The 16179-nt window shown below is 59.4% G+C and overlaps 1 protein-coding gene across 9 annotated transcripts in view; it reads right to left on the bottom strand.

Moving 5' to 3' along the window:
* Positions 1–3223: 3223 nt before the first annotated feature.
* FIBCD1 (fibrinogen C domain containing 1) overlaps positions 3224–16179 on the bottom strand; it is a 41720-nt gene continuing 28764 nt past the window's right edge. For 7 of the 9 annotated variants that reach the window (XM_077967500.1, XM_077967499.1, XM_077967504.1 and 4 more), the window contains 3 exons: positions 13883–13979; positions 8150–8329; positions 3224–7227 (listed from right to left, as the gene is read on the bottom strand). In XM_077967500.1, coding sequence (XP_077823626.1) covers positions 6968–7227; positions 8150–8329; positions 13883–13979 — 537 coding nt within the window. In that variant the 3' untranslated portion in view covers positions 3224–6967. The remainder of the gene's footprint in view (positions 7228–8149; positions 8330–13882; positions 13980–16179) is intronic. The other 2 variants (XR_013405380.1, XR_013405379.1) reach the window with 2 other exon arrangements.

Below are 16179 nucleotides of genomic sequence, written 5' to 3'. Positions count from 1 at the left end.
TGTGGTGTAAAATGAGGTTCGGGTTCCCAAGCTGTGCTTTGCAGAATTCCTCAGGAATGGCCATGGAAGTTGGGGAAGGTAACATGGGGTCTAACCCTGCAGGCATCCCTCTGTCCCACAGGCATCCCTCTCCCCTACAGGCCACCCCTCTGCCCTACAGGCACCCCTCTGTCCCAAAGGCCACCTCTCTGCCCCACACAGGCACCCCTCTGTCCCACAGGCACCCCTCTCCCCTACAGGCCACCCCTCTGTCCTACAGGCACCCCTCTGTCCCAAAGGCCACCCCTCTGCCCCACACAGGCACCCCTCTGCCCCACAGGTACCCCTCTACCCTGCAGACACCCCTCTGCCCCGCAGGCACCCCTGTATCCCACACACACCACTCTACCTCGCACGTGCCCCTTTGCCCCCAGGCCAAGCCCCACTTTCCTGTGTGTGACATGTTGGGCTCCCAGAAAAGATTCTGCTTTGAAACAGGGCCCAGAGTCCTCTTTCAGGACTGAGGTCTGTGGCTCTGAGTGGTGGCCACAGAACGTCCTGCATGTGAGGGGCGGGTCTGGGGTGGGAGCGTTTGAGGGGCGGGTCTGGGGTGGGAGCAATGCTGGGGGTGAGGATGAGGGTCCCCACATGGCCCACATGTTCCCCAGCCTCAGGTCCCCACCTGTCCCCATCAGACCGGGGTGCCTGGAGCCCAGTCAGGTGTTGGATTTGGCACCAAACCTGCCGACTCCAGGGGTTTGCCTGGTCCCCTCCATCCCTGGAACTCCCGGACGGAAAAATTGCTTTCAGATGCCCTTCCTGGGCCCCTGGAAGCATCTGGGTTCCCCCACCTCTTGAGCAGCTGGGGGATGACAACTGTGCCACTGTTTCTGCCACCACAGCCCAGGTGGGCAGGTTTGGGGCTGCCTGGGAGCACAGGGTGGCCGGGGCTAGAGCAGTCCAAGAGCGGCAGTACCCATCGGGGCGGCTTCCAGTGCTGGAGGCTTTTCATGCTGTCGGGTAATGCAGGGAGGCGAGGTGCCAGGGTGGTGGGGCTGGTGGTAGAGGAAGCCGCTCTGGGGGTGGAGTCAGTGGGCCACCCCCAAAGCCTGTGGGGTTCCCTGGGAAACTGTCCAGACACAGATCCAGGCCAGGTCCCCGCACGGCCAAGCTGACCAGCAGCGCCTGCCCAGGATTCTCAAAAGTGAGGAGGCTGGGACTGGGGTGACAGTGCCTGGTTGTGCTAAGCTCAGGCCCTGGCTCAGCTCACCGACCCCTCCCTTCCAGCCCCCTTTAGCCACATGTCACTCCCGAATTGGGTTCCACACCAGACTCAGCCACAGCCAACCTCCACCTCACTTAGCTTCCAATTCCCCGCCTGGCTGGGGATGACCGCAGTGCCTGTGTGGTGGGGTGGGGTTGTCGGGGTGGCATGGTGCCCTCTCAGGCGGTGTTCACTGCTGCTGGGGAGGGCACAGGGTGGTGGCCCCCAACTAAGCCCGGGTCCCCAGTGCTGTTGGCAACTGCCGCTCCATTTCTGCTGGCTGAACCCCTCCTGCCCTGGGGAGCCGCTTCCCACGCTGCTGGGCACAATTTCTTGCCTAAATGCATGGATCCTTGTCTGAGGACCTCTGTGACTGAGTCCTTGAACCTTTCCAGGAGCTGCCTCAGGCTGGTCTGGTGGTTGCGGGAAAGGAGTTGAGTTGGGCACACCTGCACCTGGGGTTCGTGTGGCCTGTGGGAGGCAGGTGGCCATGATCTGTGACTTCTGCGGCCTGGCTCAGGAGTCGCATCCCCAGAGTCTCCACCTCTGCCCCTCCCACCTCTGCCCCTCCCACCTCTGCCCCCTCACCTCTGTCCCTCACTCTTCTACCCACCCACCTCTGTCCCCCCACCTCTGCCCCTCCCTCCTCTGCCCCCCACTCTGACCTCCCACCTCTGCCCCCCTACCTCTGCCCCTCCCACCTCTGCCCCTCCCTCCTCTGTCCCCCACTCTGACCTCCCACCTCTGCCCCCCTACCTCTGCCCCTCCCACCTCTGCCCCTCCCTACTCTGCCTCCTCCTCTGTCCCCACCTCTGCCCCACCTCTGCCCCTCCCTCCTCTGCCCCTCCCTCCTCTGCCCCCACCTCTACCCCCCACTCTGACCTCCCACCTCTGCCCCCCTACCTCTGCCCTCCCTCCTCTGGCACCCCACCTCTGCCCCCTCAAGCTGTCAGAGCAGCGGGCGCTATGCTGGCTGAGTGAGAGTCCGTGGTGGAGGGAAGAGAGGGATTCGTGTTCTGTGAACCCCAACTTGGAAACCTCTGGCTGCACAGGGGGGTGTGAGACTCCCAGGCTGCCTGCCCCCGACAGGTGTCGGACGGAGGCCGAGCACAGGGCATCACCACTGCTGCTCTTTCTACTGGCCCCATGCAGTACCTCCAACACAGGCACTCAATAAATATTGGATTTTATTAAATAAACTCCGGGGATTGTTTTATCCGTAAGCCTCAAATTGGTTTTATGAATAAATAGCCACTGGGGACTGTTCGTTCTTAATAGTGTCTCAGTTCCTTGGAACTCTAGGCCCAGCCACAGGAGGGACCCACGGGATAGTTTATCACCCCGGGGACCTGGGAGGGATGCACCGATGGACCAGGCCCCGGGCTCATCCTCCAGAGCCCAGGCCCCAGGAGGACCAACCCCACTGGGCACAGCTTGTGCAGGAGGCAGGCCCTGCGTCCGCCTGACCAGGCCCAGGCTGTCTTTGCAAAGCCCAGAACTGGCCCAGTCAGAGGGTCTTGAGCAGCCCTGGTGGGTCCAAAGCTATCTGGGAAATGCCTTTTGGCTGCTCTAATAAAAATGGTGGCTGGGTGCGGTGGCTCATGCCTGCAATCCCAGCAGTTTGGGAGGCCGAGGCGGGAGGGTGGCTTGAACCCAGGAGTTCAAAACCAGCCTGGGCAACATAGCAAGAGCCCGTCTCTACAAAAAGTAGAAAAAAAATTGCTGGGTGTGGTAGTGCGCACCTGTAGTCAGTCTCACCTACTCAGGAGGCTGAGGTGGGAGGACCGCTTGAGCCCAGGAGTTTGCTGTGATTGTGCCACTGCTCTCCAGCCTGGGTGACAGAACAAGATCGTCTCTAAAAATAATGATGGGGGGAGTTCAGGGGAGACAGAGCAAGAGGCAGTCCTGGAACATGTGGGTATCTGATCCACTCAAGCTCTGACATGAGGCGTGGAGTTGGGCTGGAGGCGGAGACCGGAGCCGGGTCACCACGAGACTTTATTAAAGACAGAACGCACAGACACCAAGCACCCACAGCCTCTCCTAGCGACGCTCCCGTACCAGGCTTCTTCCACCAGTCACTGTGCTGGCCCTCTGAGCTCCCTCTGCAGCCCTGTCCAGCGCTGTGTGGCCTGAGACACACACCTGCCAGCGCATAGGGGGCCAACGTGGCCAGCCTTGGGCCAGAGCTCCCCCACATTCCCCACAAATTGCACCGAGGCCTGACCTCAGCCCTCTGGGTTTGCCAAGTCCTGCCGGCTGCTTGGGCCACACAGTTTGGGGACACCCTTTTCTCTGAAAGCAGATGAAGAAATGGAGGCCCTGGGGAAGCCCAGTCTGCTGAGGTCAAAGCTTAGTGTCCTGTCTCCTTGTTGCGGGTTCTGTGTGTCCTCTGCTGGGTCCTCCTGCTGGTGCATTGCTCCTGAAGTCACAGGACAGGGGTCTGCCACTGGCCACGGGCCTTCTTCATGTCCCCTGTCCCCCCATCTCACACAAACGGTACCTCCCCCTCTTCCTTCCCCTCTCTGGAGTCAGCGTCCTCATGGTTTGAGATGGTTCAACAATCCTCCAAATCTCTGCCTGGTCAGACCCGCCCCTGGGTGACAGGGCCTCCAGAGACCCTGGCTCCCAGCTTCCAGGGCTCTGCCCCCAGCCAAGCCAGCCAGAGGCCTGTGTGGATGAGGATAGGTGGCAGGAAGGGTAAGGGGGACCAGGAAGAGAGGGGCGCTGTTGGTACAGCTTTTCTGCCAAAGACAAACATTATAAAACCGATTTACATGCAGTTGCAGGGGAAAGCCGTTTGAGAACGGCTCGTAGCTCTGTTCCTATCTCTGGCTGAATGTGCTGAGGCCACCAGCATGGAAACCAAGGGTCCTTCCATCCTCTGGACCCTGGTGCTCAGGCAGTCAGCTGGGTGGCCTTTGGTGTAACTCTGAGATGTGTGCGAAGTTGAGGGGAATGGAGGAAGGCCATTGCTGATCCACAGAACTTGCCTGTGCACTGGAGAGGCAACGGCGCAGGTGCACCGCCTCCAAGTCCCAGTGTGGCGATGCAGAGACCCCTCCCACTCAGCTTACTCCCCTCAAATGAAGAAGGGTTGGGGGCCCATGGGTCCCAGGCAACCCTGTGCACACGCCAGCCCTTGGCCTGGTCAGTCAACCCACAGGTCTCCAGCTGTCCCTCACCCAGGGCTCTCCTAGCATCCCCGTCCTCCAGTCTCAGATGACAGCCATTTGCACTGGTATCAGACTGTAGGCTCTGCAGGGCTAGGGTGAGAGGCTGTGGCCCAGAGCAGGTGCGCAGGGACCGTTTTTTCCCAGTGCCAGTCTTTGAAGGTGCCCCTGGGGAGGGTGGGGCCAGTGCACTGGCTTGGGCCCTCCCCACCATGTCAAGCCCTGTGCCCATTCAGCTGGTGCTTGGTGGGGCCGTGTGCCCTCTCCTGGTCTGGGACGGGGGCTGGTGCTCTAGGGCAGCAACAGGGCTCTGGAAGGGACAGCATCTCCAGTGCAGCCGGCCGCTGAGGACAGATGCTGCCTGGACCTGGTCCACAGGCTCCCAAAGGCCCCCTCCACTTGCCCCCAGCCCCTTGCCAGGCTCCAGCCATGATGCATCTGTTCCATAGCCAAGCCCTGGCACGAGGGCCCCGGTGCCTCCTGCTGTACCCACACATCTGTGAGTCCATTAACTTCACACTCACCAGGAGTTTGTTTGATGACACATCAGAAAGCGCTTGGCACTTTCTAAGCAGCCGCTGGCATGAGGAGGCTGGTAGCTCCCGCCTGGGGCCTGTCGGTGGGGGCTCCTGGGATGAGAACTTGAGTTCCACCCGGCCTCTGCAATGTGACAGCGTGCCCTGGGAACCCAGGTGGTCTGGGTGGGCTCCGTTGGCTTCTAGAGGGTGGGAAGAGGAGCTGAGGGGAGATTTCCCTTTGAATCTCATGTGGTCATTTTACCCACATCTTGCCCCTCGTGGCCCCGCACCTGGGCTGCTCCATCCACCAGCCCAGCCACACTGGGCTGCCACCACCTGATTCTTGGGTGTATCTGCGTCCAGCTGAGGACTGAGAGGGCAGGGACCAGGTCCTGTCCAGCAGGCAGAGCAGCCCAGGGCCACGGCAGAGGGAAGCGCTGCAGACATCTGCGCATGTGGGTGACCTGGTGGCGCTGGAACAGACGCCAGGTCTCACGGCCTCTCCCACCGCCCCCCTAGTGGTGCCGAGTCAAATTGATTGTTTTTTAAGCACAAACTTTCGTGGGAGGGGAAGGGAGAATGGAACCCCACACTACCCAGGCACCTGCCATCGGGTGTCCTTTGGAGGAAGCCACCTCCCCTCCTGCCTGAGGAGGGGCTGCTGGGCAGCTCCCCCAGGCTGACTCCAGCCCTCTCAGAGGCCCCGCATCGGGGTGCCTTGGAAAAACCGCCCTGCATCTGGGCCTGACACAATAATGCACGTGGGTCCAGGGCTGCTGAGCAGAAAGCCGAGGACCCGGCTCCAGCCCTGCCCTTGCAGCTGCTGGTCCTGAGAGCCTGCGGGTCTCACCTCTGCATGTGCACACACAAGGAGCGGGGATGACGGCGTGCTGGGTGTTGGGAAGATTCAACAAGAAAGTGTCCAGGTGGTGCCTCGTCTGGTGCCCCAGTCCCCTCGACCCCATTTGCCCAGTGACGTGGTCCCTGCCCCTTGACCACTCGCTGGGCCTGGCCCGGGTCCAAATGGCCACAGTCGCTGGCAGGAGTTGGCCTCCCCATGGAGACAGCGGCCTCAGGGAGGGGGTCGCCGCCCCCATGGCCCTCCCAGGAGGCCTCAGGACCCTGGAGTCCCTGGGAAATTGGTGGTGGGGGTGGTACAAGCCTCATCCCAGCCCTGCCTAGGCCCCAGCCCAGAAAACCAACAGCTTCCCATTAGCACAGCCCAGCCCCACAGTGCAGGGCCCCACCCACCTTCCAGAGGCAGGAGAAATGGGATGGGTGGGTGGGAGATAGGTTGGGCCTCATTTGAGACAGAGAGCAGGTGGGTACAGCAGGTAAGGGGACTGGAGACCCCAGGCCTGCCGGGGCACAGGGTGGGTGGCCTCCAGGGAACTGGTCTCAGCCTTAGAGCGTGGGTCCCCAAAGGCAGCAGCTCCCCTTCCTGGCCTCAGGGCACGGTAGGATGGGGCCACCCAGCCCACAGCCAGGCCGAGGCCCTGGGGGAAGAGGTGGGTTATCTGGGCACTAGGGAAATGGGGGTGAGGGTTGGCACTGGAAGGGCTGGAGGACACTGGCCTCAGACCTGACCTCAGAGAGACCTGACGTTCCACACGATCCGCTAAGAGGACTCCGGAGGTGCTGTCTGCCCCCTGCTCTCTGTCCCCATAATGCCAGGTGTTTGGGTGGGCAGAGCAGAGGGTTGCCTGGGGCAAACTTCACCATCCTGGCCAGGGGACGGCAAACAGCACGGGAGCCACAGTGGGGGCGGGCAGGAGTTGGGGTCGTCAAGTTTGCCAGCCCCCATCAACAGAGGCAAGAGATCAGTTAGCTGCCAAATGGAGCGGGTGGGGACGGTGAGAAGGTGATGTGTGACTTCACCAGCCCCGGGGGCTTCGTGTCAGGGATGGCCCAGCCCCTCCCGGCTGGAGTGGGTCTGCCAGGCACAGGTGGGTGGAGAACATTCACGAAGGAGTGAGGTGGGGTCAGCGATGGGGCGATGGGGACCAGCAGGGCCAAGGACAAGGTGCACCGGTCTAGCGGTCCTCCCGGACCGGCCGGATCTTCATCTCGGAGAACTTGAGTGAGTACTGCCAGCCGGTCCAGGAGGACCACTCCACGCCGTCGGCATAGGAGGTGTGGGCACCACGCAGGTACTGCCCGTTGAGGTTGGACGTGTGGCAGTTGCGGTACCACCAGGCGCCTCGGTAGAAGGCAGCGCAATTGTTCTCTGAGTGGTCGCTGTCACGGTCCTTGGTGGTGAACCTCATGCCGCTGTGCTTCAGGAGGGAGTCGCCTGTGCAGGGGGGCACACAGGTGTGGGCACGGGGGGCACGGGTACGCCCACTGGTGTTGCATGTGTGAGCAGACACCAAGACACTGCACGTGAACCTGGACGTGAGGGCATACACGTACGCACGTGCTCTCACACATACACACTGGTGTGCACGCGTGCACGCACACCTGCCCCTCCACACCCACCCTCCACACCCGGGTGTGTCCATGCAGGTCACACGCACGCAGTCCCTCCTCAGGTGTGCCTGGGGCTGCCCCTGGGTCTAGGCGGTCTCTATCCCTCCCCCGGCTTTTCCACATTCCCTCTTCTGCCTCCCCCTCCTCGGCCTGAGAGGGGACACCCAGCCCAGGGGGTCCAGCCACCACACTTTAGAGACCCAGCAGGCCCGAACCCCGGGTCTCCTGATTCCCGGCTCTGAGCTCAGTCTCTTCATCTGCAAAACGGGAAAACAGTCCAGGCTCTGCTGGATTTGCCTTGCAGGGGTGAGGACCAAGTAGGACTTGGAGGTGGAGGCCAGTGGCCTCGACCCTGACCCCAGAGGGCCGAAGGGCATAATTAACATTATTATGAAAAAACGAACGGTAGCTTCACAGAAGCTCATTTTCTATGACGCAACGGAATCAGCTGATGAAGACAGGGATTGAGGAATCCTTGGTAAGGAAGAAAATTTTCCCTTTTCTGTCTTGTTCACTCTTTCAATTTGAAAAATTTATTACTTAAAAAAAAATTTAGATTGGTTTCAGGCCTCTGATTGTGATGTGGGGTTGGTCGTTTATCAATATTTGTTATTTTTCAAAAACCTGATTACTTTCAAAGGGGGCCAAATCCATGAGCCTTGATCATTTTGGAGGGCAGGACCTCCTCCGTCCTCCATCCTCCCAGGCCACGCCCTTCCCCATCCCTGCCGCAGCTGGAGCCTCACCTGCAGTGCCGGAATAGTCAGCCACGGTGAGCGGGTACCCGTCTTCCTCAGGGTCCACGGAGAACAAGCCCACGCCAAAGCTCCCGTAGCGGGCATAGGCCGTGCCATTGTCAAAGTCCTCCAGGTCCACGTGCAGCTCGTAGGCAGTCTGTGTGGTCAGGGCGTGGATCCTCTTGAGGCCTGAAGTTGGGGAGAAAATGGTGGGAGAAGCTGAGGGGCGTAGGAAGCGAATCCCCAGGGAGAAATGATAAATGATAGCTGAGCTCATGCAGTTGAGGACAGAAAGGGACAGCCACCAAGTGCGTGCAGTCTGCCCTGGGCTACTTCCTTCTTCCTGTCGGCCTGTGTTGGGCCAGTCACTGAGGACCGACAGATTTCATGTTTGGTTTTCTCTGTTCCCTGTAAGTGGAGCTGTGATGCTTTTCAAACGTTGGGGCTCTGAGCTGGCGGGAGGCGGGAGGAGGTGGGGGTGACAGCACCCTTACCCAGACGCCAGCCAGAGCCAGACAGGATCTGGTGTTCACATTTTCTAAACCAGGCCTCTGGGCCTTCGCACATGCTGTTCCCTCTGCCAGGGATGCTTGTCCCTACTCCTCCTCACTTGGTTACCTTCTGTTCATTTCTGGAAGGCTGCCTGACCTCCCGTCGGCGTTGAGGACCTCCTCTGCCCCTGTGGGTGTTTATCTTTCAGGGTTCCGGCTGCCTATCTTGTCAGTTTCCCCGCCAGTGCGGAAGCGCCATGAGAGTGGCGTGTCCAACCTGACCACTGCTGACCACAGTGCCTGGGCTGGGCCCGGCACAATGGTGCTCACCCAGCACTGACTTAATGAATGGGAGGCAGGAGGCGGCACCCTCATCCCTCTAGGCCAGCTCTGTGCCCCCATTCCACTCTCTCCCTCCTGCTGTCCCCGCCCCACCTCAGCTCTGCCCTGCCCATGCCCGGGGTCTCATGCCAGGCCTCCCTCACCATAAACACATGTGCTCAGACACCCAAGGTGCTTCACTGCCGGTGTGATTACTTTGGATTAAGAGGGCATTTAATGAAATGATTTACAAGTGGGTAGCAGCGAGTGGTATTCCGTCCACTTCTCCCTCCTCCTGCCTCTCCCTGTCTCCACACCTCCCGGGGTCAGTGTGTGCCGGCTGGAGGTTGTACGGATCCTCCCTGATCCCGCCCGGACAAGAAGGCTTTGGTCCCAGTCACCAGGTCCAGGAACCAGGAGCAGCTGCTGTGGGAGGAGTCACAGCAAAGCTGACCGCCCAACCCACGTTCCTCCGTTCCTCCCCAAGGACCGGCCAGAGCACGGGCTTCAAGAGCCTGGGGTCTCACCCGGTGTCCCCCCTCCCTGACTCTCCTGCTGCTGAGTCTCAGGGCAGCCGCTCTCCCTCTCTGGGCCCCAGCTCAGCTAGCACAGGGCGGACATGAGGGGCCAAGACAGCATCATCCACGAAAGGGCAGGCGGGAGGTAATCATGACAACAGCCGCCACCTGGACGGGACTCACGAGGGCCCAGCACCGTTCTCAGCCCTTCGTGCAGATGAGTGAATCCAGTGGAATTAGAGTGAGTCCGATTTAATTACAGAATCCCTGGGCAGCTTTTCTGGCAGGGCTGGCCCACTGCACACATTATCCAGGTGCTGACTGCTGCTTCCCAAGGCCCCGGGGAAGGAGTGCGTATGACTCCCTATTTTACAGGGGAGGAAAATGAGGCCCAGGGAGGTTAAGGAGCTGGCCCAGGTCACACAGCTGGTGAGTGGCACTGCTGGGATTCGAACCCAGGCAGAAGGGCCCCGACTCCCTGCTGCTATTCAGACCTTACCCAGAACAAATCAGACGATGCAGGAATAGGGAGAGAGGGAGACCGCCCCTGCCGGGGATGCTGGAAGATTCCTTTTCCCACCACGAAATGGCCACTGGGGCCCAAAGGCCTCCATCAGCCACTCCTCTGGATTGAGTGACGCTTCATGAGCGGTGTCCTGGGGGCTGCTGTGCAGGACGCCCAAGGGAGGGGTGTGTGGGGACCTGGGGCCTGGGCTCCTCTCCGTCCTTCCTCCAGTCCATGCCACCTCCTCCCTCCCTCGCCTCCCTGCCTGCCTGCCTCCCTCGCCTCCCTGCCTGCCTGCCTGCCTGCCTGCCTGCCTCCCTGCCTCCCGCCCTCCCTGCCTCCCGCCCTCCTTCACCTCCCTCCCTCGCCTCCCTCCCTGCCTCCCTGCCTGCCTGCCTCTCTGCCTCCTTCCCTCCCTGCCTCCTTCACCTCCCTTCCTCGCCTCCCTCCCTGCCTCCTTCACCTCCCTCCCTCGCCTCCCTCCCTGCCTCCCTGCCTGCCTGCCTCCCTGCCTCCCTGCCTCCCTCCCTCCCTGCCTCCCTGCCTCCTTCCCTCCCTGCCTCCCTGCCTCCCTCCCTCCCTGCCTCCCTGCCTCCCTCCTTCACCTCCCTCCCTCCCTCTCTGCCTCCCTCCCTCCCTGTCTTTGCTCTTTGGCTTTCTCCAGCTCTCCCCGCTCTCCCCCTCCTTCCAGAACCGCCCCCAGCCATGTTAGCTGTTCTTCCCAGATTCCCTGGGCCCCTGATCCAACTCCTTCACCAGCTCCCAGCTCAAATCGCAGGGAGTAAGAAAGAGGGCTGACGGCTTGAAACGGACAGGAAACCAGTAAGACCCTAAACCTCACACGGCCACCCCAGTGGATTCCGGCTGGACCAAAGCTCTCAACCTAAAACAACACTAGAAAAACAAAAGAAAAGGCGGGCATGGTGGCTCACGCCTGTAATTTCAGCACTTTGGGAGGCCGAGACGGGCAGATCACGAGGTCAGGAGTTCGAGACCAGCCTAGCCAATATGGTGAAACCCTGTCTTTACTAAAAATATAAAAATTAGCCGGGCATGGAGGTGGGCGCCTGTAATCCCAGCTACTCGGGAGGCTGAGGCAGGAGAATAGCTTAAACCCGGGAGGTGAAGGTTGCAGTGAGCCGAGATCATGCCACTGCACTCCAGCCTGAACTATAGAGCAAGACACCGTCTCAAAAAAAAAAAAAAAAAAGAGAAGAAAAACAGAAGAAAAAATAAAGGAGACTTAAAATAAAACTAGGAAGAGAAGGAAAGGACAGCAGGGGCTAAAACCCAGAAATGATACGAAGAAAAGGGTGGCAGAACTGAGTACATAAACATCTTAAATTCCTAGGAAATAAGTAATAACATGACCCCAAAAAAGAAAAAGAAAAAGCTGAAAGACAAATGGCCAGAAGTTAATACCTATCATGTGTATTGGACAAATGATCGATAACCTTAATATATAAAGAGCTCCCATGACTCAATAGGAAAAGACAAAGCACTCAATGAGAGGGGATGGGGAGGGTGGTGCGGCAGAGGAGGGACCGGCGCTGTTGACATTCCTGTCAGGGCTCGTCTGCAGGATGCTGGAATCAGGACCTGCTTAAATGCTTCCTCCCGCACCATCTGTGGCTGCTGATAGATTTCAATTAAGATACCATGAGCACGGGCATCACCGCTGCTCCGGGGGTGGGTGGGTGGTGGCGAGGGCATAGCTCATTCCTGCCGCCTTGTCCTTTTCTTTACCCCCAGCTTGGGGAGCCTGAGGCAGGGTCTCCCCATCTCCCCTCCTGCCATCCACCAGGTTCAGGGGATGAGGCGAGTTTGGTTGGGCACCAGTGTGTGGACCCTGCTGGGGCTCCCCCCACCCCAACCCACGCATGCTTGTGACAAGAGACCTCCCCTTCCTGGGCCTCAATTTCCTCATCTCTAAAAGGAGGGGACGACAGCAGGGCCCCCAACTAGGTAGATGTGAGGTTTTGGGGACGATGCATGGGAAGCGTGTAGCTGGGCGCTCAGTGGGTCGGGGCTCAGCACGGGGTGTGGGCATGAAGTCCACACGGGGTGTGACCTTCCCTGTTGCCGGCACCCCCTAGGGACCAGGGCACGGCAGGTCGGAGAGGGCCCTGCCCTCGTGGGCCCGGGTGAGGAGGGGGCATCGGTGGCAGATCTTGCCCAGGGGCCTCCATGCACACAGAGGGGTGGCCCCGCCTCGCCACCCCAACCCTGCCTTTGGGGCCACCACCCCAAAGGTGTCACTGAACATCCTTACAGGCCTGGAGCCCCCCTGACCCCAGCTGGTGCCCAGACCTGCGCTCTCAGCCCCTCAGGTGGTGCTTCCCGCCAGCCATGCCAGCCCACACCCTTCTCACCCTCTCCTTCCTGCCCAAGCCTCCCCCCACCAGCCCTGATCCCGCACAGGGGAGTTCCTCAGATGTCCACACCCTTCTCACCCTCTCCCTCCCCCGCCAGCTCTGCCCTGCACTGGGGAACTCCCCGGATGTCCTCACCCTTCTCACCCTCTCCCTCCCACCCAAGGTTGTGGAACCACCGCAGCTTGTGGAACTCCCTGGATGTCGGCACGCACCCTGGGGGGCTTAAGTGCAGGACGACACTGTGGGGCATTCGAGGCCGCCCAGATGACACTCAGGGCATGCGTCCCCCAGCACCTGTGCGTTTCAGGTATATTCAAAGCCTGCAAGGGAGTGACTGCTCCCGGGGACACAGAGTTTCCTTCTGGAGTGAAGAAAACATTCTGGACCCAGTGATGATGGATGTAATATTCTGAATATACTAAAAGCCATGGGGTCATGCGCTTCCACACGGGGAATTCTGTTGTATGTAAATTATATCTCAAGAACAACCAGAAAAACCCACCTCATGTCAAGCCACAGCCACCTCCCAAATATATAGGTAGACCTGAAAGTTGTGATTCTTTTAGGATATTGTTAAGATAAATATTTTCTTTAGGTAAATGAGGTTTTGTTTAGAATATTTTGTTTAGATAGTGAAATGTTAAGGACTTTCAAAAATTTTAAAATACTGAGTGAATTTTTTTTTTTTTTTTTTGAGACGGAGTCTGGCTCTGTCACCCAGGCTGGAGTGCAGTGGCGTGATTGATCTCGGCACACTGCAAGCTCCGCCTCCCGGGTTCATGCCATTCTCCTGCCTCAGCCTCCCGAGTAGCTGGGACTACAGGTGCCCGCCACCTCACCTGGCTAATTTTTTGTATTTTTAGTGGAGACGGGGTTTCACCGGGTTAGCCAGGATGGTCTTGATCTCCTGACCTCGTGATCCACCCACCTCGGCCTCCCAAAATGCTGGGATTACAGGCGTGAGCCACCGTGCCCGGCAATACTGAGTGAATTGAAAGGTAAATAATAATATTGACAGAACCTTCTGAGCCCCTACTTTGTGCCAGGCAGGGACTGTGGCGGGAAGGCGTGCGGTTGCCTGCAGGCGCAAACAGGAGCCCTGGCTGGGAGCACCACTGGCTGCTCCTGGGATTTACATGCCTGGTGTCCCTCGCACCCGTGGGCAGGGCGGTGCCGGGTCCTCCTCTGTCCTCCCGCTGCCTGGGATGCTGCTGACCACCTGCCCAAGCTTGCTTGATTCGGGACAGCGAGCAGGTCCCAGGGCAAGCCCGGCAGGAACTGGCCTCCAAGGGCGTGTGGGACCCTCAGCCTTTATGAGCACTCGGAGCCCACCCACGCCAATCACTTCCGTTGGCAATGTCTGGCCTGGTTCCTTCTGAATGCCTGTCACCTTCACGGACGACACCTGTGAGCTGGCTCAGGTGTGCCGGGAAACCCAGTCCAAACCCATTCAGGAGCGGCTGGGACCCAACTGTGTCCGGAAGGCATGGGGAGGAGGCCCACCTGGGCCGGGAGGCGGGCGGGATGCTCACCTAGCCAGTGCTCCCCGGTGAGCCTGCCGAAGCCGTCTCGGTAGGCGTCCCAGCCCCGGAAGAAGTTCACGGAGCCGTCCTCCCGGCGCTGAAACACCTGCAAAGGGAAGATGGGGATGGGGCGCTGGCACCGACCATCCCAGGACTCACAGCTGGGCCTACCCCGCCCAGAGACTCCTCTCACCCTGCTCCCGATCTGCCCTCTCGGGAGGGCAGGGGTCCGGCTGCCCACTTCCCCCAACAGCCCCCAGCCTGGGGCCTGGAAAATAGCAGGGGCTCCAGAGCCTCGTGGTGGCTCGAGGTGGGACTGCCCAAACACCCACAGGCCCCCGAAATGGCCCCTCAGGGAGGCCGAGATGGGCAGATCACGAGGTCAGGAGTTTGAGACCAGCCTGGCCAATATGATGAAACCCAGGTTCTACTAAAAGTACAAAAATTAGCCAGGTGTGGTGGCGCATGCCTGTAATCCCAGCTGCTCGGGAGGCTACTCCAGGCCGGGCATTGTGGCTCACACCTGGAATCCCACACTTTGGGAGACTGAGGCAGGAGCATCGCTTGAGCCCAGGAGTTTGAGACAGCATGGTGAGACCCCGTCTCTACACAAAATTTTAAAAAATTAGCCAGGTGTGGTGGTGGGCGCCTGTAATCCTAGCTACTTGAGAGGCTGAGGCAGGAGGATCCCTTGAGCCCGGGAGGTTGAGGCTGCAGTGAACTGTGATCATGCCACTGTACTCCAGCTTGGGCCCTCTCAAAAAAAAAAAAAAAAAGGTAGGGGGGAGTGGTAGGCCAGGCACGGTGACTCACGTCTGCAATCCCAGCACTTTGGGAGGCCGAGGCAGGTGGATCACCTAAGGTCAGGAGTTCGAGACCAGCCTGGTCAACATGGTGAAACCCTGTCTCTACTAAAAATACAAAAATTAGCCGGGCTTGGTGGCACGTGCCTGTAATCCCAGCTACTCATGAGGCTGAGGCAGGAGAATTGCTTGAGCTCAGGAGGCAGAGGTTACAGTGAGCTGAGATCATGCCACTGCACTCCAGCCTGGGCGACAGAGCGAGACTCCGTCTCAAAAAAAAAAAAAAACGAATCTCGGTGGGGTGGAGGAAAGTCAGCTTTGGGGCCCACCTCCAGCACTTTGCTCTGGGCCTCAGTTTCCCCAATGGTCAAATAAAGTGAGGAAGGGGCAGGGTCCTAATATCTTTTTCCAGATCAAAACAAAACTGAACAGTGTTTTTTTTTTTTTTTTTCTGAGGCGGAGTCTCACTCTGTCGCCCAGGCTGGAGTGCACTGGCACAATCTCGGTTCACTGCAAGCTCCGCCTCCCAGGTTCACGCCATTCTCCTGCCTCAGCCTCTTGAGTAGCTGGGACTACAGGCGCCCGCCACCACGCCCGGCAATTTTTTTGTATTTTTAGTAGAGACAGAGTTTCACCGTGTTAGCCAGGATGGTCTCGATCTCCTGACCTCGTGATCCGCCTGCCTCGGCCTCCCAAAGTGCTGGGATTACAGGCGTGAGCCACTGTGCCCGGCCTATCCTCCAGTTTTTGAGAACCAAGAGCATCCCCCACACACCCCAGGCTTGGCCTCCAGAGCCCCATCCCTCAATAAGCTCCCCTCCCCCAAAACAAGCCTGGGCGGGGGTCGGGGGGCTGGGAAACCGGAGTCCAAGTGGCTGCTCAGGGGAGGACGAGGAGCCCACAGCTGGCGGGGTGTGACTTGGGTACCAACGAGTGCCCAGGCTGCCTCTGTTCTTCATTTTAATAACATTCTTGATTTGGGAGTCAGGAATCCCATCGGTTAAATTGCTTTGAAATAATACCACGCTGGTCCCGGCCAGAGCTGCCTGGAGTATTTACAGGATCCGCTGACAATCCATCCCGGCTGGCCTCCCCAGCCCTCCCAGCCCTCTTTCTGTTTAACAAGACTTTTCCTGCTTATTCTCCAAGGCAGCTACCGCGGCCCGGCCGGCCTCCATCTGTGTCAGTCTGATGTGTTAGAGATCTGGCTGCGGCACCAGCAAGCTGCCAGTTTCATTACTAAGTAGCCTGATTTCAGTCGCTCGGAACTGCCTGGGTGCCCAGTCTGACCCGAGGCGTCTGCTGTGTGAGCGTTTGCCGATGCTCTAAGCTCTCAGGGACGTGTCCGTCACGGCGTTTGGGCAGCTCTGACGTCAGGGAGCTGGAGGGAGATGGCACCTCCTTTTTCGTGCTTTGCTGCCTCAAACCTGGCCCAGCTCTGAAATCTGAAAGTCCTCAGGAGTGACCGGCTCGGGGCGGAAGGAAATTCGATCAGGCTCGGGG

This window comes from Macaca mulatta, chromosome 15 (genome assembly GCF_049350105.2).
Source record: "Macaca mulatta isolate MMU2019108-1 chromosome 15, T2T-MMU8v2.0, whole genome shotgun sequence".
Lineage (NCBI taxonomy): Eukaryota > Metazoa > Chordata > Mammalia > Primates > Cercopithecidae > Macaca > Macaca mulatta.
This window is presented reverse-complemented; position numbering and strand designations above follow the sequence as displayed.